Source organism: Lycium ferocissimum, chromosome 9 (genome assembly GCF_029784015.1).
Source record: "Lycium ferocissimum isolate CSIRO_LF1 chromosome 9, AGI_CSIRO_Lferr_CH_V1, whole genome shotgun sequence".
In the NCBI taxonomy this organism is placed as follows: domain Eukaryota; kingdom Viridiplantae; phylum Streptophyta; class Magnoliopsida; order Solanales; family Solanaceae; genus Lycium; species Lycium ferocissimum.
Window position 1 is genome coordinate 11,033,867 of NC_081350.1, and position 25,987 is coordinate 11,059,853.

The 25,987-nt window shown below is 39.3% G+C and overlaps 1 protein-coding gene and 1 pseudogene across 1 annotated transcript; one reads left to right on the plus strand and one right to left on the minus strand.

Annotated features, from left to right (window-relative positions):
• Positions 1 to 2,526: 2,526 nt before the first annotated feature.
• Positions 2,527 to 2,644, minus strand: LOC132032287 (5S ribosomal RNA; annotated as a pseudogene).
• Positions 2,645 to 2,785: 141 nt separating this feature from the next.
• LOC132029624 (protein indeterminate-domain 7-like) lies at positions 2,786 to 6,485 on the plus strand. Its single transcript, XM_059418909.1, has 3 exons — positions 2,786 to 3,470; positions 3,708 to 4,104; positions 5,431 to 6,485. The coding sequence occupies exons 1-3, from the start codon at positions 3,299 to 3,301 to the stop codon at positions 6,326 to 6,328; spliced, it is 1,467 nt and encodes a 488-aa protein (XP_059274892.1). The 5' UTR covers positions 2,786 to 3,298; the 3' UTR covers positions 6,329 to 6,485.
• Positions 6,486 to 25,987: the final 19,502 nt, after the last annotated feature.

Here is a 25,987-nt window from a genome sequence, read left to right on the forward strand (position 1 = left end):
ATAATAAAAAATTGACCATATCCTTTTTCCACTCCTTTTGCCCTTCATCAGAACTATAAAAGAAGGGAAAAGGCAAAGGGGGCAATCATGCAAGGGATTGACTAAACGCAATTCTTCCTTCCTTTTCTTGATTATATATGCATCAGAATATTACAAGATAAGTGAATCACAGTTCTGATGGAAGGGGACCAATATACATTGCCTGTATCTTTCATTCCCCACTCTTCACAAAAAAGGCACATATATATGTCAAAACATTGAACATTTATTAATAAAAAAGCTTTGACTGTACCCAATTCATTTAAAATTAACAAACAGTACTATAAAGTTAATTGGCATTAACTGGAACCAAATTTTATTTATAAAGCTAGCAGGAAAGAAATTAAAATTATTTATGAATAAATTAAAGGGAAGGAATATTACAAGAACTTTCATGAGCATATATGTTTCTTGGAAGTTAATCAACAAACCAATCATGTGACATGGTGTTGAAGCACGAGTATGAAAAGTCATGTTCCTTTTTGGTACTGCTACCCACAGGGTAAACAGTATATACTGCTTCTTTTGTTTTTTCTTTTTCATTTTCTATCCAAACACAATCAACCCCAACTCTAGCTTTCTCTCCATGGATTCAATTTTTAAAAAGGTTTACTTTTTTTAAAGGGAATTACTTTCCCTTATTTTGATTGGAGGTTTTTCGTGATTATCTAGGTGGAATAAAAATATTTAACCGCCTTTCATATGCAAAATTCGCCCCTTATAAAATTGTACAGCAGTAGTTATGTATGATGTATAACCTTGGTCTATATAATTTATATTTTGTATTTATTCATTAATATCAATAATAAAAATATATAGTTGAATCATACTGTTGTATATGATTAACCTATATAATACTTCTTCCGTCCCAATTTAAGTGTCTTAGTTTGACTGAGCTCAAAATTTAAGAAATACAAAGAGACTTTTGAATCTAGTGATCTTCAATTGAAGATGTGTATAATGTATTAAAATATCTTTTGAATCTAGTGGTTTTGAACTTGCCATGTATGATGTTTGACTTGTCAACCTACCGAATATAGAAAGAGGTACTCTTTTGGGACAGACCAAAAAGAAAAGTAAGACACTTAAATTGGAACGGAAGGAGTAGTTGAATTGTATATTGAAAGTATACAACCAAAATACCTACTGGTATTTTGTAAATATTTTCAGAGTAGCTTTATTTTTGACCGCCTGGCCACTTTGCTTAAATGCCCGTTTTGATTAGCTCACCTTGGTTACTTTTACACTTAATTGAAGCCCTAATTAATCTAACTTACGATTACAAACATATCACACATCTTCCAATAAATTCCATCTGGATTTCCATTAAACGCTCAAGAATGAAGCAATACCATGGAAAGAGTTTGCAAAGTTGCCGAAGTTCATGAAGTATATAGATGTCAAACTGAACATTTAGTTAACATTTCTCATTTTTTTGCGCGGATTGCCCTTCTTTTGGGTGGTCTTTAAATTTTGCCCCTCATATTTGTAGTCTTTAAATTATGCCCCTCATATTTGTGGTCTTTAAATTATGCCCCTCATATTGCTGGTCTTTAATTTTTGCCCTTCGCATTTAACTACGAGCGTTCGCGCGAAAATCGCTGAGGTTACGAGTTCGAACCCCCGCTCAAGCATAAATTAAAAAAAAAAAAAAAATTGCAAGGCAAAGTTTGGGTCGCGTGTATGCGGATCCGCATACTCTTGTTAAGGAATTACCAAATTTATGCGGGACCGGCATACTCATGCCTTATGGGCGTACTTGGCATAAGTATGCGGGTCCCATAACTTTGGTAATTCGCTAACAAGTTTATCTCGGTGGGGGCATACTTTTAATGGGCAAACTTTTATGCGGACCGGCATAAACTTGTGAAGGAATTCACAAATGTTATGCGGACCCGGATACTTATGCGCGTGTCCGCATTTTACAAGGCATAAGTATGCGGTCCGACATAACTTTGGTAATTCCTTCACAAGCGTATGGCGTGAGGCGTAATAAATTTAAACTACGCTTGCGATTTTTTTTTAAATTTTAACTGTGTGGGGGTTCGAACCTGGAACCCATGGGTTTTAGCCGAAGGGCAAAATTTAAAGATTTCAAATATGAGGGGCAAAATTTAAAGACCACCCCAAAAGAAGGGCAATTCTGCGAATTGCCCAACATTTCTTTCATTCTTGTTAGTAAGATGCGAAAGGTGGTGAAACGAGAATACCTTAGCCAAGTTTGTGATTTAGCGGTTAATGAATGAGTAAAAATTATGACGACCAATGTTCAAACCATTATCGAGAAAAAAATAATCTAACAGGCAGTCCGGTGCACTAAGTTTCTGCTATGCACGGGGTTCAGGGAAGGGTCGGAACACAAAGGTCTATTGTATGCAGCCTTACCTCGTATTTATGCAAGAGGCTGTTTCCATGGCTTGAACACGTGACCTCCTGGTCACATGGCAACAACTTTACTAGTTACGCCAAGGCTCCCCTTCAAAAGGAGGGATGAAACCCGAGGACTTCCTAGGAGTCACCCATCCCAGTACTACTCTCGCCCAAACACGCTTAACTTTAGAGTTAAGATGGGATCCTGCGCGTTAGTGCTGATATGATCGCATTCAAACATAAAAATAACTTTAATAAATAAAAATCGTACGTAAAAAGGAATTAGAATGAGAGAAGCAAATTACAATAATGCAAAGAGGTAACATTTGTATGATTGAGATTTGAGAAGGCAACAAAGTAAACGACAAAATGCAACGTCAGAGCAAGCTTCCTGCCCTTTGGCTATGGTTTTGATGGGGTAGAGGACTAATACAAAGGATACCTTCTCATCCACAACTCTTTTTTTCTCTCTCTCTCTATTGAAACTTTCCTTTTATCTATAAAGAATCTTATATTTTTGCTTGGTTTCATTTGTTCTTATGTGTATGGCTTTTATTGAATCTTGCTAGCTAGCAGCTTTCACTCAGACCTTTGGTTTTCTTGAAGAAGATAGGAGACTGTTTTTTCACAGACTAGTATTACTCTTTGCTTTCCTCTTTCAGCCTTTTGTCATCTTTTAGGGTTTCAGATAAAGCAAAAGATATATATAAAGCAGAAACTACATATTGCTACTCCCTTCTCTTCACCAACCAGCTCTCATCACCTTACAGACTCGCCCCTTTTTTCCTTTTTCAAGAAGTTATTAGGATAATAAAATTATAGTTTAGCTGAATCTTTAAGTTTATGGGGAAAAATCCATAAAGGTTAGTAGTGAAGAGTGATAAAGGGTATGCTAGGAGATGATAGTATGTCAAATTTAACATCTGCATCTAATGAAGCAAGCATATCTTCAAGTAATAATAGAACTGAAATTGGTGGTGCTCTCTACCCACAGCAGTCTCTTGTAGCACCAACCCAACCAGCTGCTAACAAGAAGAAGAGAAATCTACCAGGCAATCCAGGTACCTATACTATTATTACTTTTTTGGTTGGCTTGGGATTCAACATACATACTAATAAGTGTGAAAAGTTTTATCTAGTCATCAGTGTAATTGGCTAGTATGTCATAGAATGTCATGCTTATTAAATAGAGTTATCTGCAATAATCTTTTAAGTGACCGATTTTGTCGGTTCACAAAACTTAAACTCTATGTATAATTAGATTGGTTTTTTTGACTTATTTTTTTTTTTTTAATTAGATCCAGAAGCAGAAGTTATAGCATTGTCTCCAAGAAGTCTTTTGGCAACAAATAGATTTGTATGTGAGATCTGTAACAAAGGATTTCAAAGAGATCAGAATCTTCAACTACACAGAAGAGGGCATAATTTGCCATGGAAGCTAAAACAAAGAACAACTAAAGAGGTGAAGAAGAAAGTATACGTGTGTCCAGAGCCTTCATGTGTACATCATCATCCTTCAAGGGCACTAGGGGATCTCACAGGGATTAAGAAGCATTTTTGTAGAAAACATGGTGAAAAGAAATGGAAGTGTGAGAAATGCTCAAAGCGCTATGCAGTTCAGTCTGATTGGAAAGCTCACTCCAAGATTTGTGGTACCAGAGAGTATAGATGTGATTGTGGAACCCTTTTCTCTAGGTAAGCTAATTATTACACTATACCAATAAATTCTCTAACCAATTCCACAAATTGAACTAATACTGAAATATTGGTTCTTGATCACTTTAATTTGGATATACCAAAGTCAACTAGCTTGTTGCTCAATTTTCTCCTGGTCATCCACCATCATTCTCTTTAATTAATTAGTGGTAACTATTATTTCAATTGGATTTGACTTATATACATCGATTTTATAAATGACTTTTACATTATTATCAGGGCTCCCTCCATTTCAATTTATGTGACACTCTTTCGTTTTTAGTCAGACCCAAAAAAGAATAATTTCTTTCTATATTTAGTAACCATTAAACTTCTAATTTTACCTTCAATGAGATGATTTATAGTCACACAAATATTTATACATTATTTTAAAGCATAAATTTCAAAAGTCATCTTTTCATTTTTAAACCATGTGCCCAATTAAACACCTTTCTCATATATTGAGGGTATAATTTACGTGTTATAGCAAGTGGTTGTCTGTCTTATTTTCAAATATAATTAGTCTAACTTACTATGTGAACTTCCAATAATGTCTTTTAGATGATATGGTATAAAAAATCTTTTACATTGTTGTTATTAGTGTATAGATGTTAGTAAAAATTTTTCTACTATATGCTTCTAAATCAATAAGTGGAATTTATATGTTTTGAGCTGGGATTCCAAGAGTGCACAATTAGCTAGTCAGAGATTATATTGAAACCGATGGTGTAAAACTTTGAATTCACTAATATTAGGGAGGAAAAGAAGACGTTTTGAATCAAAACTAGCAAGCTAAGGGACACTGAGCAGCAAAGTTCACGTGTGCTAGTTCATGTGTATGACTGAATGAATGAATCTGTCTATTTGTGTGTGTGTGTGAGAGAGAGAGAAAGAGGAGAGGGTCCACACTTTATCTATTGTACACCTCGCTGCAAAAGCAATTTGCATAGAAAACTTTACTGATTCGTCTTCTACTACTAAATCTAATCTGTCCAAAGCTAGAAGAGAAAAAAGTGAAAGAAAGAAAGACACAAAAAAGGGTTGACAATAGAGGGCATGCACTTTATCAGTAGTACACTTACTGCATTATTCATGTGTGATGGTTTCTTCTTTTTGTTTGTTTGTTTTGTTTGAAAATGTCTATTTTCTCATTATTAATTTATGTGTGTTTGACTGGCATGAAAGTTAAAGGAAAAAAATGAACACTTTTGAAGCTTGTATTCTAAAATAAGTCATTTATATTTTTGTGGCTACAAATTAGTCTCATTAAGAGTAAAATGAGCAGTTTTGTACTAATTTCTGTTGGCTAAATTCTTTTCTTTACAGGAGGGATAGCTTCATCACCCATAGAGCTTTTTGTGATGCTTTAGCAGAAGAAAGTTCAAGAACAATCCCACCACCAAATCCTCTTATTTCAACTTCCCATCACCTTAATCTCCATACTCTTCAAAACTTCCAGCTCAAACAGGAACAACAACAAAGTAACTTCAATCTTGTTCCACACCCCTCAAACGAGCTTTCTTCTCAGTTATTCATCCATCATCATGATCATCAAAACCCTAATAATAACAATCTGCCTACTAGCAGTAGCAGTAACATCTTTGGTGCAGCAACATCAACTCACATGAGTGCAACTGCATTACTACAAAAAGCAGCACAAATTGGGGTAACTAATTCTTCTTCTCCTGCTGCTAATCGCATGAGTGCTACAAGTTTTTTCAGTCCTACAACTACTACTAGTACTAATAATATTACCAGTAGTACAACAACTGGCATAGCAGATTTAGCCTCACGTGAATATCAACAGTTTGAAAATAGTGCTAATAATAATACTGGTTTTGTTACTGGTCATGGCTTGGCATCTTATGGGGACAATAATAACAAAGCTGGTACGTTTCATTTTGGTGCAAGTGTCAACCCTGGGTTCATGGACATGCAAAACATGATGGCTACTACTACTACTGTGCCTTTGCCTTGTACTAATAATTTTAATGAGAGATTTGGTGGCACCCATTTGATGAGAGGTAAAGAAAATAATGAAGGGTTGACAAGAGATTTCTTGGGACTTAGAGCATTTCCAGTACATCATAGGGATTTTCTCAATAATACTACTACAGCTGCTGCTCTTCATCATCAGATTGGTTCTACTTCTTCTGCTGCTTCATTTGATCAACATCACCAGAATCAAAACCAAAATCAAATTCAATCACCCTGGCAAAATTAGCTAGTCTGATTTTTGAATCTTAATTCCTTTCTTTAGACAACAGTACTTAGTATTTTGTTGCTGTATTGTATCTCTACTATGTAGCTCTTTTGGAAGGGAGCTAAGCACCCATCCTTAACTTGCTTTTTATCTATATATACTCACCCTTTCAATTTCAGTTATTAAGTTCAATTCCCTTTTTCCCATTTTTCAAATAAAGAGATTATGTTTGATGTACTAGTGTAAAATAATTTACACAATATAAGAGTTTATGTTTTATGCGAGATATATTGTAAAGTTTTTCTTACAAAACAAGAAATTTAATTTACCCCGTATCCCTCGAAAAAGTAATTCTGCGCTCAATTACGGCATTCTTTTTATCGTATGAGACATATAGTAAGGTTTCTCTTACTAAATCCATATCGTTATTCATTTTACATTTTCATTGCATCAGATCAAATATTCTTTCATTTGTTCTAATTGGTTGAATGGGATAGAAGGCATCATCCTAAATGAGAGTCAACATCGCCATCAAAGTTCAAACCATTTTGGCCAAACCAAGTTAAGGAAGTCTTGATTTGATGACTTGGGAGTTTAACAATCTATTTAAAACAGACATTATATCATATAGGCTATTCTCTTTTAATTATTTGATCACATGTTGATCTTAACCAACTTGAAAATTTAGTAGTGTAATAACTAATAAGCAATAATTCGTACTTCCTCCTTCCCATTTTAATTTATCGCTTTACCTCATAAATTTATTCCAAAATAATTGTCACTTTAAGAATTCGAGATTAAAATTGGTTGTTGTTTCCAACTATACCGTTAACGGCACAATATTTAAGAAGAAGAAATCAATCTACTTTTATTAATGGGGTAACTTAGTAAATTATATCGCATATTTATTGTGTTTATTAATGGACGTGAAAAAATCTAAAACGGCTGTTAAAAAGGGACGAAGGGAGTACGTCTCATACTGTAAGGACTAAACTACTATTATTATTTGAAGCGTCATGTCGCTTTCCTCTTACTGCGATTTTTCATTCATTAAATAATTTTAATTGAAAAACAATAGTGATTATAATATTTTTATATAATTTTTAAATATGTATATTTTATTTTTTTAAATGTGGAATAAATAGTGTTTGGTGTCACGTGAGAAAATTAAAGTTAAATACTTTGATCCTTATACTTCAAACGACATTATTCTTTTTGATAAGACAAGTATTAAATTCATGTTTAAATCCTGAAGAAAAGGTGTTGGATGACATTCTTTTACCTGTGGATAAACGACTTTACTCCAACCAAAAGCCCTGGGCAGAGTACCATGCTTCTCTGGAATGTCATTGGTGATGATGAATACCATTATCACAGATTTAGCTTCACGTGAATATTCTTTGTGAAGTAATATGCTTTTGGTTTTTCAACCACCGCATGATTTTAGATTTCCTTTTTTATCACTTACTTCGTCTCATTTAATTTATGTGATAATGTTTAACTGGACAAAAGTTTAAGAGAGAAAAATTTAAAATTTGTGATTTAAAACAAGAATAGCAGGCATTTGGCCTTAGAAATCAAATATTTTTCACTTTATTTGTAATTTTTGAAGTTGGGATTGAAGATGGAGTTGTGTTTGGTTGTGGTTTTTTGCAAAGAATATTTGGTTGTTTGAATGTATTGAAAATGAAAAAGTGAAAACAGGATTTTAGGTGTTTTCCAAATGCCAATCAAACACTGATTTCAAATAAGGGCAAATAGCGTTTTTGGTCCCAGTGTTATAGCTTTATTTCAGTTTTGATCTTTGTGTAATTTGACTAAGCACATTTAACCTTCAATTAGCATATATGTGCTATTTTGACCCTTAAACTAACTGGAGTTAAAAACTTAACGAAATCATTATTTTTATTCAAATAAAAAAATTGAGATTTGAGCTACGACTCAAAGGGTTACTTGGCTCAATATCTTCTTCTTCTTCTTCTTCTTCTTCTTCATTTCAAGGTAAAAGATCCTTTGTCAACTTTTGTCGGGCATTTTCTTGCCCGAGAAGTTTTATAGGTTAAAATTTTCAAGTTCCCTTTTTTTTCTTTTTTTTTTTTAATAGTTGTGCTAGTTTCAAATTTTGATTGAATTATATCTTTCGAAAGTTATGATCTGTCCAGAAAAATATGTTCACCCCTCCCAGAATGTTAAGATAAAATTAATTTAATTAACAAGCATATTTCTCAAATACATTATTATAGAAAGGTAGAAAAGAAGAAATTCTTGTAATGTTCATCTAAATATGGACAAGAAAGACAAGAACAAAGCAACAAAGTTATCATCCATTTTTTGATAAATGAAGAGAGGAGATCGAGGGTGGCAAAGAGAACTTTTTTACCCATTTGATTATGATTTTCATTTGAAGGGATGAGCTGTGATCGACTACATCTTCATGGATGCTTGGCGGCGGCTAGGGGTCTTAACACATTAATCTTAATTCTTTATTTTCTATAATTCTCAAAATTAATTAAAAAAATAATGATTCCGTTAAGTTTTTAGCTTCCGTTAATTTGAGAGATCAAAATAGCATGTATATGTTACTTGAGGGTTAAATATGTTAAGTTGAATTACACAAGGACCTAAACTGGAATAAAGCTATAACACAAAGACTAAAATCGCTATTTCTCCTTCAAATAAAGTAAAAAAAAATTCGGAAAAAAGTGAATACTTCTCATGGCCAAACGGATTTTATTAGATAACACCACAAGTAAAATGAATAGTCCAAGGCTAAATTATTTTTGGAATAATGTCAGATACCTCCCTCCAGGTTTCGCTTCATAACACTGACCTCTTTTATAATTTACGTACAATATTATTTTTACCTCCCTTATTTTGACTTTTTTTTATAATAATTCTTTTTACCTATTTATTATTCATATAATTACAATATGACTACTTTACTCTTTTTGGAAATCAACCTCTCTAATTAATTGATTATTATAATAGTGTTATGAAATAATAGTGAAAGTACACAACAACAAAAAATATAGCCAAAGAAGTTGGAGAGAGTGAGATTTTATTGCTCTTTCAATTGATGTACAAATGAACTGAATTGACTTCTTATTTATAGAAGAAAGGAAGCTGCTGCGAGGCTTTTCAGAAAGCTGCTGCAAGGCTTTTCAGAAGCTGCTGGCAAGCTGCCTGCTTGAGCTACTTGCAAGCTACCTGCTTGAGCTACTCGCAAGCTGTCTGCTTGATTGTAAGCTTATCCAGATGACTGTGTATTTGAATGGACATCCACAATACGGTGTATTTATAACACTTCCCCTTAGATGTTCATTAATAGATTTGTGCTTCGTTAAAATCTTACTAGGAAAAAACGAGTGGAAAAAATCCAAGTGAAGGAAAAGGAGTACACGTATCTAGTAATGCGCATTGCTAGCTACCTCGTTAAAAACCTTACCAGGAAAACCCAAACAGGACAAAACCTTGATTAAGGGAAAAAGAGTACAACGCATATTTTTCTCCTCCTGATTAAAGCATCACATAACTCTTGAAGATTATGTACTCCAATCTTGTATACCCACTTATCAGATCTTGAGGTTGGTAGAGTATTTTTTATCAGACATATCAAATGATCATTTGACGAACTGATTGATGATCTGCATCTTCCTTCCGTAGATAGAGTTGCATCATCGCCATATAATATTGTTGCAATCACGACAAGTACATTCTTGACTTGCTTTATTGTCTTTCTATGATTTGAGTGTCATGTAAAACAACATGGTATGACAGTAATCCTTCGTGGAAATAGATAACATGTCTGGATTGAACTCTTATGTCGATCAGATGAATACCCTGTATATCCAAAACACTTAACAATATTTGTTAGGACAAATACATTCATGTCAGGACTTTTATTTGCACTATACAGTTGCTCTATTTCAATATCTCCATGTTGGAGTAAAATTATATCATGCTCATAGTTGTAGCAAGATATATAAATGCATCATCTGCACAAATATATGGTACTTTGGGACCAATTCAATTTTCTCATTTCAACCTCTTTCAGCAGATATAATCTAATGCATTTGGAAACTCTTCAAAAGCTCCAATAATATTCAAGTCATCAACTTGCACAACAAAATAAAAGCTTCTGATTATCATAAAGAGACAAGGGTAAACAGAGTCATCTTTGTACCCTTCGTCAATGAATATTCATTAAGGCGATCTCAATACATCAGCCCTGATTCATTTAATCCATTTAAGGATTATAAACAAGTTTCCCAGGAACTTCTATATGCTTCAGGCATTTTGAATCCTTCAGAAATTTTCATATAAATTTGGTCAAGTAAGTCAAATAAACTGTGATAACTTCTATTAGTATAAATTGTGACATCTTCTGTTGTCTGGACTACAGGTCCAATTGCTTATCAAGATGCATCATTTTACTAGTTAATTATTTCTACGTCAACATGCTTTAAGAGATGTAGAACTTAGATTCTCACAATCTTATACAAAATTGCGCACCATATTGTATCAAAGATATCGTCGACGAGATATCTTTTTGTATCGGTTCACAATTTGACATAACTTATTGAGATCTCATCACTTCATCATTTTCAGGTACCTGAACCTCCTATAAGATTTCATGAAGTGTTATGTTGTAGGCTTTTCAAGAGCACATTGCCTCATTTTGATCATTTTCTCCTCCCTCTTTTCAAGGATCATTACATTTAGAACCGATTGGTCTACCATGCTCCATGCATGCTGTAGACTCTGTCCTTCAGGAATAATAGGAGCATTTTGCAAATGAGATATGACATAGTTGGGTCAGCAAATGCTTCTAGCATTTGACTTGAATAACTGAGGATCATATTGATGATAATTCACAACATATTTCTTAGCTGCATATTCTTTCCCCCTTATGTTAGAAAAACTAACACATATCCCCATTTTATTTGGGAAATCCATCTGTGTGCATCTTGGTGTATCCATTAATCATATACCGCACAACAAAAGCTATAAGATGGAAATATCTAGTTTCTGACCCTGAACCAATTATGAGGGGAGAATTTTTCATAATATTGATCTGAAGCATACAAGTGTCGTTGTATGCAATATATCATATCTCAGACCAAAACATGAAGCTTTGTTCTCATAAGCAATGGTTTAGTTATATATATCAGAGGCATTCAACGTCAAACCAACTTGGATGTAAACCAGCATTATCAAGATGAATTATCTTGATTATATATTCTGAAAATTGTGCTTTTAACTCAATTATTTTGAGCAAGCAACTTCGTAAATGTCAAACTGCCAGTTGACAATATATATATATATATATATCTGACTGTCTCATAGATGCTTCTATTTAAGACATCACACCGCAGGTGAAGGGGCCCACAATCACCTTTTATATTTTCTAGAATTTAGGAAATTTAGTCCCACCATTAGCTGGTGTAATCAACTTATCATGAGAACAAGCAACACAAACAAATTCTTGAAGAATCTTCTAGTTCTTCAATATATTTCGAATACCAAATTAGCACATCAAATTTAAATCAAGACGATAATTATCCGTACTGGTAAACTTCAAGTTCAGCATGACAAGTTCCATTTATTTTAGTAAATTTTTGGTTTACTATTGCATGAGATCTAATATCAATAAACTTCTGATATATCGTGGTATGTGTAATGACCCTTCCGGTCGTTATGGGAATTTAGGACTCCATTGGGAATTTCGAGGCCGCAGGTGGATTCATAGGGCGTCTTTTTGTATGTGTGCATATTTTGTATTGTGTGTTGAGGCCTTGGATGAAATATGGGGTGATAGGGGGAAAACTGGACAGAAAACCGACCTCACTGCCCAAAATGGACCGCTGCAGCGGTGGGATTACCGCTGTGGCGGTACCGCTATAGCGATGCGTCGATCGCTGCAAGCGGCCAACTATTTCTTTGGTGGCCGCTGTGGCGGACGGTGGACCTCTATAGGGGTGAACCGATCGCCATAGCAGTCAGGCGGGAAAGTTGGGGACCACTATAGTGGTCACTTGACCGCTATAGTGGAACCGCTGCAGCGGTCGACGGGAGGCAGTAGCCAGGTTTTAATTGCCTTAGTTTTATTTTCTCATTTATAACACCACTTTTATTTTCTCATTTATAACACCCCAACACACTTCCTAACACTTAGAGAGAATTTTCAAGCTAGGGAAAGACAATCTTGTGAGGTAAGTTCCATTGCTTTCATTCTATCATTCCTTTCCCCTTCATTATTGTAATCATCCCCATAGGTCTTTAATGGTGAAATTGAAATAGAAACCCTAGAATATTAATGAACCTTTTAAACTTGATGGGTTATGGTTATTATCGCGTTATCATCTAAATGCGTTGGTTAGTTGCTATTTGTCATAAATTGAACATTTAGAGACCCAAACTAAGTGATTGGAGACCTAGGGTTCTATAAAAATGGTGTCTTTGCCATGGAAAACTGGTTGTAATGGGAATGTTTGATAGAATGTGCTATGAATTGATGATGTATGAATGTTAGGAGATTTGATAGGTTGTTTATCACCTAGAAAATCATCCCCCCTTAGAATGGGGAGAGGGAAGGAAAATTCTTGCCTTGGTATTTACAATTTGAGCAATGTGTCTCATTAAGCCTTCTATTTTTAGACCGCGAACATATTAAGGCTTTGAGGAAAGGAAAGGCTGTAGCAGAGTGACAGGCATTGTTCCAGCTCTACTTTGAGGTAGGTTACGGTTTACTTGAGTTAGACTTTGGTTAGTTGAATGTATGTTTGTGACTTCATTAGGAGAAAGCATGTATAATATTCGTTACATGATATTGTGTGTTTAAGCTACTATGTGTTTGTGATTGAATGTTGTGTAGGCTTCATGTCATTATTCCTGTGTGATTTAATCTGCAGTGGCTGTATTGTGATGAGAAATTAATATAGTCTTCTCGAGGGTATTGTGACATGAAATGATAAGGTGAATATGGATATTGAGAAGGTAAGAAACACTGTTCTATAAAAGGTATGACAAGGAACACATGTGGCCTAGATTATGGGCTCGTGGTCCGAAGATAGTTCCGAAAATGAGAGGTTCATCGTTATATCCCGCGTCCGAGGTTCGTTCCGGAGCGGAGGTTGTGCTCGGGTCTTAGGAGTGTTCCAGAACGAGGGGTGCATGGACACCATGGGTCCCCTGCAGGTCATGACTACTGAGCTATGACATCAGATAGCATGTGTGCACAGCGAGTGGGGGTATAGTGTACTTTTATCTCCGTTGTAGTTAACGTGTTTGTGATTCTTGGCAATTCGATAATTTGTTATGTTTGTCTGTGGTTGACTTGCTGTGATGTATTGATATTCGTGTATGATTTACTGACTTGTTTATTTTAGTGATTTCATAAGATATGCATGATACTAATCTTAGTCAGCCTACGATGCTTACCGGTACATAGTGTTTGCACTGATATTACCTTGCTGCATTCTTTGAGTGCAGATTTTGATATAGAGATCGCTACTCGTCCTCACATCTAGCGTGGAGGATAATTGCTCAAAGATTTTGGGGTGAGGTCCTTCTCATGCTAGACCGCCCGAAGATCTTCTACTTATGATGTCTTTTCTTATTCTGGACATTATGAATATTTATTAGACAGATTTCAGTTCATAGACGTGTTTTTAGCTTAGAGTCATGTACGATGACTTTCGAATTTTGGGGAATTTGTAATAGTTAGACTTCCGCACTTGTTTTAGTATTTTATGGCATGACCTACTCATTTTATTTGATGTGTGAATGAGTATAATCGTTTGACTTGTTTAATATAAAATAAGACTTGAATAAATAGAGATCTTTTGTGTTGGTTCGCCCACTAGGATTTAGTTAGGTGCCAGTCATGGCGGGTTGCGTCGTGACAAAGTTGGTATCAAAGCTTTAGGATCATCGATCTCATCGTAATAGGACATATCTAGCAGAGTCTTGTAGATCGGTACGGAGACGTCTGTACTTATCTTCGAGAGGCTGCCGGACACTAGGAAAACTCTCTTTTCTTTCTTCTTTCATGCTACTTAATTCCAATTGGTATCTGCTGATTCAAATTGGTATCTGACTATTCTTCATTCTCTCGCAGATGGCGAGAACACACGCGGCAGCAGCTAGAGGAAGAGGCGGAGGCAGAGAAGCTGGCAGAGGGGCTGCCCCAGGTAGGGGTGGCGTCCCAATGGTTGACCTCATGCCTTCAGTGGTCCCTAACGAGGCAGCGGGAGTTGCAGCCGCACTAGCCCGGCCGGTGGCGATTACCGGTTCCACGGGAGGCTGCGGGCGCCCGGGGGTGTGCAGGACGTGATGGCACGAGTGCTTCAATAACGTCTGTTGCGTGAGTTAGCACAGACCGGAGCTATACCATTGGGTCCAGCAGGTAGGGGCGCAAGGGTAGCGAACGGATCCGGACGAGCACGAGCTCAGGGTTCGACGCGCGGTAGCGGTGGCGCCTCGCTTGGATAAGGTTCGATTTTTGAGGCCTTCAGGAGGGCACATTGCGGGAGCAGGTGATGGCAGTGAGGAACATGATTTATTTTGGAGGTTCACGAAAATGAAGCCTCCTGTGTTTTATGGTACTGAGTCGGAGGACACATATGAGTTCATCATCGACTGTCATGAGCGACTTCATAAGATAGGGGCCGTGGATAAGTACGGGGTAGAGTTTGTGACGTTCCAGTTCTTGGGTGATGCCAAGCTTTGGTGGAGGGCTTATGTGGAGTGTAGGCCGGCTGGGTCTCCTCCGTTGACTTAGGTTCAGTTTTACTCTGTATTTCTAGACAAGTATGTCCCGCGTACTCTGAGGGGCCGAAAGAAAGGATGAGTTTGCTACTATTGATCGGGGAAACTCGTCGGTTCTTGTGTATGAGTCCGTTTCCACTCCACATCCCGATATACTATTCGATTCTTGCCTATTGAGGGAGAGGATACGGCGGTTTGTGAAGGGGTTGAACAACTGGGCTTCGGTTATCGGCTCTTGACTTAGCCAGCCAGGGCTTCATTTCAGGAAGTAGTGGAGCACGTCCGTATTGTCGAGAGTATTAGGCAGGAGAATCAGGCGAAGCATGTAGAGAAGAAGGCCCGTAAGGGTGGGATGTTTAGCAACTCTTTCTCGAGGGGTCAGAGTTCACAGGTTTATTCAGGGCGTCCGGTTCAGTTCGCGATGCAGGTGTCAGCTGGGGGCCCATCAGGGGCAAATTATCAAGCTTACGAGTCGGCGTAGGGCTGCTACCTTTGCTTCATCGGCATACGTTCGGCGGCCTAGGGCCGGGTGTGCTTGCTTCGAGTGTGGTGAGATAGGGCATATTAAGAGATATTGCCCCGGACTTGGAGACGAGTGGGCGGGGGACTCGATGTCGGGCTCCCCAAGCTCCATATGCACTAGATCGAGGGGCTAAGGATCGCGCACTGGCAAGGCGGGATGGCCACACTGCGGGTAGGGGTGGTGCCTACCCTGACCGAGGCGGTTCTTAGGCAGGTAGAGGCGACAACAGCCCGGCAGGGACGGGGCTCAGACTGGTAACGGTAATCGCGGGGGTACGCAGGCGACAGGGGGGCGCGGTCATTTGTACGCCTTCCCAGGTAGACCCGAGACTGAGGCCTCCGATGTAGTTATCACATGTACTATCTCCGTTTATTACCGTATGGCTTCTGTTTTGTTTGATCCGGGTTCTACCTTTTCCTATGTATCTACCTATTTTGTTGTGGGTCTGGATATGATGTGTGATACTCTGGATACCCCTATTTTTATGTCTACTCTGTTGGGGATTACGTGGTAGTGGATAGCGTCTACCACTGCGTGTGCAATTTCTTTTATGGGGTGTAGTACCAGGCGATTTGATGATTTTAGACATGGTAGATTTCGATGTTATTTTGGGTATGAGTTGGTTGTCCCCGCATTATGCTATACTTGATTTCCAACTCTAAGGCTGTTACCTTTAGCCATGCGGGGGCACCTGAGACTCGAGTGGAAGGATAACCTTAGTCCCCTCCCTAAGAAAGTAATATCCTTTGTTCGTGCTAAGGAAGGTAGAGAGAAGGGTGTTTAGATTATACGGCACATATCCGTGATACCAGTGTAGATACTTCATCCCTTGATTCGATTCCAGTGGTATGCGAGTTTATGATGATGATATAAATGCGTCGTTGCCCATTGAGATTAGTATGACTGATGTATAGAAATCATGCGTAGGCCATGTGGCTCACCTAGACGTAAATGTGAATGTACGATAAGGCGTGCCCGGGTGGGTTAGCACCGGGTGCCCGTCATGGCTCTCCGGTTGGTTCGTGATAAAAGTGGCATCAGAACAGTTTTGTCCTAGGGTGTGTCTACGAGCTGTGTCCAGTAGAGTCTTGGTTATGGGTGTGTTGCGCGCCACACTTATAAATGGGAGGCTGCGGGCATTTTAGGAATGAATGACCTTCTTTGTTCATAAGATCGTGCGATAGAGCCATGATATAAGGATTTCTCTTTCCTTAACCGTGTATTATGTATTTCAGAAATGCCTATAAAGAGGAAAGCTACGGCAGCCCAAAAGGGCAAGATAGTGGCAGAAAAGCGGGCCAAAAGAGTACCGCCAATGGTTGTAGAGGAGGGTGAGTCCCAGAATGCGGCTCAATCTCAGTCCTCCCACTCAGTGCCTATTTCTGAGGAGCATGAGGGAGCCTCAGCCCCAGCTCCAGCACCCCCAGCTCCTCCACCAGATGCTTCAGGCCAAGATGTGAAAGAGGCTATTCATTTACTTACTCAGTTGGTTGCCGCTCAGACTCAACGGCAAGGTACAGGGCAAGGTGATAGGGCTGTTAGTGCAAGGGCCCGTGATTTTATTAGCTTGAACCTTCCAGAATTTTTTGGGTCAAAGACGGATGAGGACCCTCAAAACTTCATTGATGGGATGTTGAGGACACTTCGATTAATGCATGCTTCAGACATTGAATCGGTAGAGTTAGCGTCCTATAGATTGCGGGATGTTGCGGTTCATTGGTACACGGTTTGGATGGCTTCACGGGGAGTCAATGCACCTCTCCCGGTATGGCAAGAATTTGTGGATGCCTTCCTCCGACACTACTTGCCTCTAGAGGTTCGGCGGGCTAGAGCCGATAAGTTCTTGAATCTTAGGCAAGGAGGTATGAGTGCCTTAGAGTTTAGTCTCCGCTTCAATTCTTTGGCTAGGTGTGCTCCTGCCATGGTAGCGGATATGGGTAACTGAGTACACCGATTTGTGAGAGGCCTAGGGCCATATTTGATGGATAAGTGCTTGAATGCGTCCCTTCAGGACAATATGGATATTTCACGCATTTAAGCCCGTGCCCAAAATTTAGAGGAAAGCCAACAACAACAAAAAAGTGAGCGTGAGCATGACAGAGGGTATAGCAAGAGGGCTAGATCTTCGGGTCCGACGAGTGAGTTTAGAGTCGGGCAAAGACAGCAGTTTTCTAGGCATTCAGGCCATTCTATGACTAGTGCGCCTTCACGGTTTACAGGCCAAAGATTTGATAGATCTACTTATTCCGGGCCGACTCAGAGTTTCAGGGCTTCAGGCTCTTATTTCAGAGGCGATTCGGGTCAGGCAAGGCCACCCGTGCCACGATGTTCCCAGTGCGAGAAGTTACATTGGGGCCAGTGTCGACTAGGTTCAGAGGTTTGCTATGCATGCGGTCGGCCAGGCCATATCATGCGTGATTTCCCCTCGATTGGTAGGAGGGGTAGGGTATAGCCTTTAGGATCGGCAGCCGGGTCTTCATCATCGATACGCCTTCCGAGGCAAGGTTCACAGGCACCGGTCAACCATGGTAGAGGTAAAGGGAGAGCTCCCAGTTCTAGTGGTCCTCAGCACCGTATTTATGCTTTGGCTAGACGCCAGGATCTTGAGTCTTCCCCCGATGTCGTCACAGGTATATTATTGATATTCTCTCATGATGTATATGCTTTGATAGATCCGGGATCCACATTGTCATATGTTACTCCATATATTGCGGGTCGGTTTGGGGTCAAACCGGAGTCGATCAAACCTTTTGAGGTATCTACACCCGTTGGCGAACCGGTAATAGCTAGCCGTGTATATAGGGATTATGTAGTTGTGATTTGTGACCATCGTGCTATGATTGATTTACATGAGTTAAAAATGGTGGACTTTGATGTTATCATGGGCATGGATTGGTTGGCTTCTTGCTATGCCAGTGTTAATTATAGAATGAAAATGGTTCGCCTCTAGTTTCCGGGAGAAGCAGGTTTAGAATGGAAAGGAAATACTGCATCCCCGAAAGGTAGGTTTATTTCCTACCTCAAGGCAAGGAAAATGATCGCAAAAGGTTGTATTTACCATCTAGTTCGGGTTCAAGATGTAGAAGCTGAATCGCCAACTCTATAGTCTGTCCCAATAGTGAATGAGTTTTCGGATGTATTCCCGGATGAGCTTCCAGGCCTCCCTCACAGTGGGAGATTGATTTTGCTATTGATGTGCTACCGGATACCAAGCCCATATCTATTCCTCCCTATAGGATGGCTCCCGCATAGTTGAAAGAGTTGAAGGAGCAATTGAAGGACTTGTTTGAAAAAGGTTTTATTAGGCCTAGTTCTTTCCCGTGGGGAGCACTCGTGTTGTTTGTGCGAAAGAAAGATGGCTCCTTACGAATGTGCATTGACTAAAGACATCTGAATAAGGTAACGATCAAGAATAAATATCCCCTCCCAAGGATTGACGACTTATTTGATCAACTACAATGCGCCAAATGGTTTTCAAAGATAGATTTGAGATTCGTGTATCATCAAGTGCGAGTTAGGGAGAAAGATATTCCTAAGACAGCCTTCAGAACTAGATACGTCCATTTCGAGTTCCGGATAATGTCATTTGGGCTAACTAATGCACCGGCAGTATTTATGGATTTGATGAACAATGTGTTCAGGCCCTTCCTAGATTTATTTGTGATTGTGTTCATCGACGATATCCTGGTATATTCTAGGTTCGAGGCAGAACATGCGGATCATTTGCGTACTGTTCTTAGAGTTCTTCAAACTCGAGGGTTATTTGCCAAATTTTCTAAGTGTGAATTTTGGTTAAATTCAGTGACCTTTTTGGGGCATATTATTTCAGCTGATGGTATTTGGGTAGATACCCAAAAGATTGAGGCCGTGAGGACTTGGCCAAGGCCCACAACACCTGCGAAAGTTCGTAGTTTTCTGGGCTTAGCAGGTTATTATAGGAGATTTGTAGAAGGCTTTTCTTCGTTTACACCACTCACGAACTCCGACCGGAAATTCGGCCAAATTTCAATGGACGGATGCTGTGTACGTAGTTTCCAAGAGCTAAAGGATAGATTAACCACGGTCACGACACTTCCGAAGGGATCGGAAGGTTATGTTGTCTATTGTGATGCTTCGGGCGTTGGGTTAAGCTGTGTGTTGATGCAACATGGTAAGGTGATTGCGTATGCTTCAAGATAGTTGCAGAAACATGAGAAAAATTATCCGACACATGATCTTGAATTGGCTGCAGTGATTCATGCATTGAAGATGTGGAGACATTATTGGTATGGCGTCCATGTTGATATTTATACAGATCATAAGAGCCTTCAGTATATCTTCAAGCAGAGAGAATTGAATTTACGGCAACGACGATGGTTGGAATTGTTGAAAGACTATGATGTTAACATCCTATATTATCCCGGAAAAGCAAATGTTGTGGCTGATGCTCTTAGCTATAGATCCATGGGAAGTTTATGTGATGTTCAGCCAGAGAAAAGAGAGATAGCTCATGAGCTCTAGCAGTTACCTAGCCTAGGAGTTCGAGTAGTGGACTCAGGTAGTATGGGAGCTATCATTCAAAATTCAGCAGTCTCGTCGCTAGTAGTGGAAGTGAAAGAGCGTCAATACGAAGATCCCATGCTAATTCATTACAGAAATACACTTTCTCAGAAGGAGAAGTCATCATTTGAGATTTCTGGAGATGGAGTTCTCCGATGCCGAGGCAGGTTATGTGTTCCTGATGTTGCAGGACTACGTCACCAAATATTGAGAGAAGCCTATTGTTCCCGTTATTCCGTTCATCCCGGAGCAACGAAGATGTATCATGATCTTAAATCTATATATTGGTGGAATGGGATGAAGAAAGATATAGCGGAATTCGTAGCTCAATGTCCTAACTCGGCAAGTGAAAATTGAGCACCAAAAGCGGGTGGAATGTTGCAAGCTATGGAAATTCCAACTTGAAATGGGAAGTGATTAACATGGACTTCATTACGAGCTTACCCCCCGACGTAAGTATGATTCTATGGGTGATTACGGATAGACTCGCGAAGTCGGCCCTCGTTATTACCGGTCAGAACTACATATGTGTCACGACCCAACCGGAGGGCCGCGACGGGCACTCGGTGCTGACCCACCCGGGCACCTTTTAACAAACTTTCACATTACATCTAGGTGAGCCACATAGCTAAATTATACTTTTCATTCATCATCATACTAATCCCACAGGGCAACAATACATTTATATCATCATTAGTAACGACGCCCATATCAATGTACATAAGCCGACGAGGCTAACAAAATAATATCCAAAATATAGGCCGACAAGGCCAAACACATCTAATCATATACACATGTCTACGAGCCTCTAAGAAGAATATTTCATGTCATATAGGCGGGACAGGACCCCGCCGTGCCCATGAATATGCAGACAAAAGAATCTATACCAAAAGCTGTGGCTCCGAATGAAATGGAGCTCCGCTATGTAGTCCCCGAATAATGAAGCTATGGATCAAGTCTGTCTCACACAGCCTGTGCGGCATGACGCGACGTCCACAAACAAATGGACGTCGGTACGAAGAATGTCTTGAGTATGTAAAGCATGATCAACATCAATATGAAAGCATAATAGTATAACATATGAAATAGCATAGGATGGGAGATAATAGTATCATCGTCATAGAACTTACTTGCTTTTCATAGGGACATTCCATTTCTATCGCGTATCCGTGTACACACATCCATATCCGTATTCGTATACGTATCCGTACTCATTTACCTTTCGTATCCATTCTCGTATTCGTATTCGTATTCATATTTCCATTCATACTCATATTCATATCATATGCATTGCATATACATAGTCTTTACATAGCATTTACATATACTTAGCATATTCGTACTCATAGTGATGTCATATACATAGCATTTATATAGTATACCCGACCACGAAGGTTTGGTGTTTCACATACCTGGCCCTACCAAGGCTCAGTGTCATACATACCTGGCCCTACCAAGGCTCAGGGTTATCCGTACCCAACTGCAGTGGTGTGCGCGCATTATATATATATATATATATATATATACATATTCATATATTCTACCCGGCCATATAGGCTCGGGGTTTCATAATAGCCATACATAGGCACATATACATATAAGCTCATAAGCATCTTTAGCATCATTACCATCGTCGTTCATTACATCTATCCTTAGAGGATTACTCGTCGTATAAGGAACCTAGTACAATCGTAACATATCAAGGATCATAAGCTTAGTAGCTTTTAGAGATAGAATCATTTGGAGAATATCGTAGACTCATGGAAGAATAAATATTTGGGGCCAAAGAACCATGCCTTATGAAAGAAGGGTTAGCCTTACATACCTTTCCGTTCAACTATTCTATCGCTTGCACGTTCTTCTTCAATGCTCACGTTTCTACCTTTATTAGAGTTATACTATCATTAGGAAATCGATGACTTAGCATACATGACTAAAGCTAGAGAAAATTGGACAGCATCTTCTTTATTTATACGACTTTCTCCATATCATATATCAACTCCCAAACTTCAATAATAACATTCACAACATCATAACAATAGCCTTGATTCACCTACATTATCCTCACTACTCAATTCACTTCCAATCATCCATATGCATGGTCATAACACACGATTACGTTCATTCATATACAATGTCTATCCCATGTTCTCAACATCATTTATAACATGATTGTAATCATAATGTATCAAGAATCATGACTCAATCCAAACATTTATTCAAAAGTGACACTATTCCCACATTCATGACCCATTTCTATATCCTTTTGCAATCCAAGTGTTTCAACTTTCAAATACCTTAAACAACATGGAAATATCATAAAAATTACCTTAGATGGTGTAGGAATGAACCTTGGGTGCAAACACCTCACTTCGAGCAAAACCCTAGTTTCACCTTCACTTAATTTTTGTCTTGGATGAACTTTAATGGGTTTCTTATACTTGTTTCACTTGGTTTGATGAAGTTGAACACTAATTTCTCTTGAAATCTTGTGGGAGAATTATAGAGAGATGTTCTAGAGAGAAGTGGAGTGAAATGGAAATGAAATAAAATGAAACTTGGATCCTTATTAAATAACTCAAATCTGACCCGACCAACTTCGACGGACCAACATACGGTCTGTATAATTTATACTGACCGTATGTCTGGCCGTAGATTTGGTCCAGTGAGGGGTCTCAATTTGGGATGAATGTACGGCTGAACATACGGTCCGTATGTTTTATACGGCCAGTATGTTTGGCCGTATAATGCCCAGTTAACCCGAACTCGTTCTCGTCGACTCGTTTGATCTCCAATCCTTATGAAACCTTCTTGACACTTGTTTATCACCTCATTAACAATCTAAGGGACGTTATAACTCTTCTCCAAAGCATCGTTAAATCATCATTAACTTGTTACTCGTAAATCTCTTCCGATACTTATCGTATGCCTTGCCTTCTCTTGGCAAACTTTCTCGTCTAACATCGAACGTCTTTGAAATCTTACTTAGGGTCATCAAATGTCATTCCTTACTTATTGAAATACCACATACTTCATGTCCTTCGTTGGTCTATTCACTATGCATCAATGGAAATTTTTCGAGGTATAACATTTTTCCCCCCTTAAGAACATTCGTCCTCGAATGTTAAGCACTCGGGAATCCTACGAAAATTTCGCCAGAGTTTCCCCTATAATATGGCACTACCATCCTGTCACAACAGCCCACAATAACAATGACTCACAGGGCCACAACATAATAGCAATAGAATTTGTCCACACACGACCCAAATGCAAAAAAAAAAGAAAACATACATACTTTATGATCTTGATGTCTCATCTAGGATCTCTTCCGGGGGCTGAAATAAGTGTGGATACTTGGATTTCATATTTTCTTCGTTTTCCCATGTCATTTCTTCTCGGTTATTGTTTCTCCACAAAACCTTAACTGAGGCCACTTATTTGTTTCTAAACCTCCGTACTTGCCTATCTAGTATGGCAATGGGTACCTCTTCATAAGTTAATTTTTCTATCACTTGAACATCATTTACTGGGACGATCCTAGTAGGATCTCCAACACATTTGCGAAGCATCGAAACATGGAATACTGGGTGAACTGACTCCAAATCAGGAGGTAGATCTAACTCATAAGCCACTTTGCCTACTTTGCGCACAATCTCATAAAGCCCAATGTACCGGGGACTAAGCTTCCCCTTTTTGCCAAATCTCATTACACCTTTCATTGGTGACACTTTTAGGAATACCCAATCGTTCACTTGAAACTCTAAGTTCCTTCGACGATTATCTGCATAGGACTTTTGACGACTTTGGGCTCCTAATAACCGATCTTGTATGAGCTTAACTTTTTCTATGGCTTGCTGGACCAAATCTGGCCCTATCAATTTAGCCTCTCCTGTTTCAAACCACCCAATTGGGGATCTACACTTTTACCCATATAAAGCCTCATACGGTGCCATTTAGATGCTAGAATGATAACTATTATTGTAAGCAAACTCAATGAGTGGTAAGTGATCTTCCCAATTGCCTCCAAAATCCAACATACATGCCCGTAACATATCCTCGAAGTCCGAATGGTACGTTCGGCTTGTCCATCGATCCGTGGATGAAATGTCGTACTAAGGCTCACATGAGTCCCTAAACCCTCTTGGAAGGACTTCCAGAAATTAGTTGTAAATTGAGTTCCTTTATCTGAGATAATAGACACTGGAACGCCATCGAGCCGCACTATCTCTTTAACATAAAGCTTTGCATAATCTTCTGCCACATACGTAGTTAAATTTGGTAAGAAATGAGCCGACTTCGCGAGTCTATCCACAATCACCCATATGGAATCATACTTACGTCGAGAACGGGGTAAGCCTATGATGAAGTCCATGTTAATTACTTCCCACTTCCAAGTTGGGATTTCTATAGCTTGCAACAATCCGCCCGACTTTTGGCGCTCGATTTTCACTTGTTGACAGTTAGGACATTGAGCTACGAATTCCGCTATATCCTTCTTCATCCCATTCCACCAATATATAGACTTAAGATCATGATACATTTTCGTTGCTCCTGGGTGGACAGAATAACGGGAACAGTGAGCTTCTCTCAATATTTAGTGGCATAAACCTACCACATCAGGAACACATAATCTGCCTCGACATCGGAGAACTCCGTCTCTTGTAATCTCAAATGATGACTTCTCCTTCGAGGAGTGTATCTCCGTAATGCATTAGCATGGGATCCTCGTATTGTCGCTCTTTCACTTTCACTACTAGCGACGAGGCTGGCACGAATTCGAATGGTAGTTCCCCTGCACCGAGTCCACTACTCGAACTCCTAGGCTAGCTAACTATTTGGAGCTCACGAGCCATTTCTCTTTTCTCCGGTTGTACATCACACAAACTTCCCATAGATGCGGCTAAGAGCATCGCCCACAACATTGCCTTTTCGGGTGATACGAATATCGACATCATAATCTTTTAGCAACTCCAACCATCGTCGTTGCCGCAAATTCAACTCTTTTTGCTTGAAAATATACTGAAGGCTCTTATGATCTGTATAGAAATAATGTCTCCACATCTTTAATGCATGAATCATGTCACGACCCAGCTCCGTGGGCCGTGACTGGTGCCCTACTTAGGCACCCAAACAAACTTACGAACCAGATCGTCGTATTAAGACCTGATCAAACTTAACGAATATTGCTCGTACCGATAGATAACGAGTATGTCATACAAATACGAAACGAATGCTTTGTCCTAAGCGGTCGCCCGTGCGAATCATCGGATCAAAATTAAAGCGGCGGAATGCACATCGCCCGGACACATACATATATACAAACATATGGGCCGTCTCGGCCGTAAGCGCGCGTACGGACGCTTAAGGACGCAAAGCGTAATCACAAACGAACGAACCGGACCCATGACCCACAAATATGACTACGGGCCTCTACGTACATACGAATGTGCAAACATACGAACATATGATGGGACGGGGCCCCGCCGTACCCGAACATTCACAAATGTACAAAGTATGCATAACAAAGACATATACCAAATATGGGCTCCGGATCGAGGGGAGCGCTCCCGCACAATAGCGAATAGGAAGCCTAAGCGGGAGGGTCGCCCAACCGAGCGCCCGTACCGCGCGGCGAAACGCGCCCCCGAAAAAAGGGGTCGGTGCGGAAAAAAGTACCGAGTATGTAAAGCAGAGACACGGTAATCCAAATCATAAATCGGAGTCGGAGGATACGAAACAAATACGAAGTAACGGATCAAACCCGCGCGGAACGCGAATGTATTGTAATGCAAATAGAAATCATGCATAGGGCTCGGGAACGTGGTCACTCCCCACGACGCCGGTGCCAC

Excerpts from the sequence above, each read along its gene's own strand:
- LOC132029624 (XM_059418909.1), top strand. The coding sequence starts at position 3,299 with ATGCTAGGAGATGATAGTATGTCAAATTTAACATCTGCATCTAATGAA. Across the intron at positions 3,471-3,707 it reads AAATCTACCAGGCAATCCAG|ATCCAGAAGCAGAAGTTATA; the intron begins GTACCTATACTA and ends TTTTTTAATTAG. Across the intron at positions 4,105-5,430 it reads TGTGGAACCCTTTTCTCTAG|GAGGGATAGCTTCATCACCC; the intron begins GTAAGCTAATTA and ends TTTTCTTTACAG.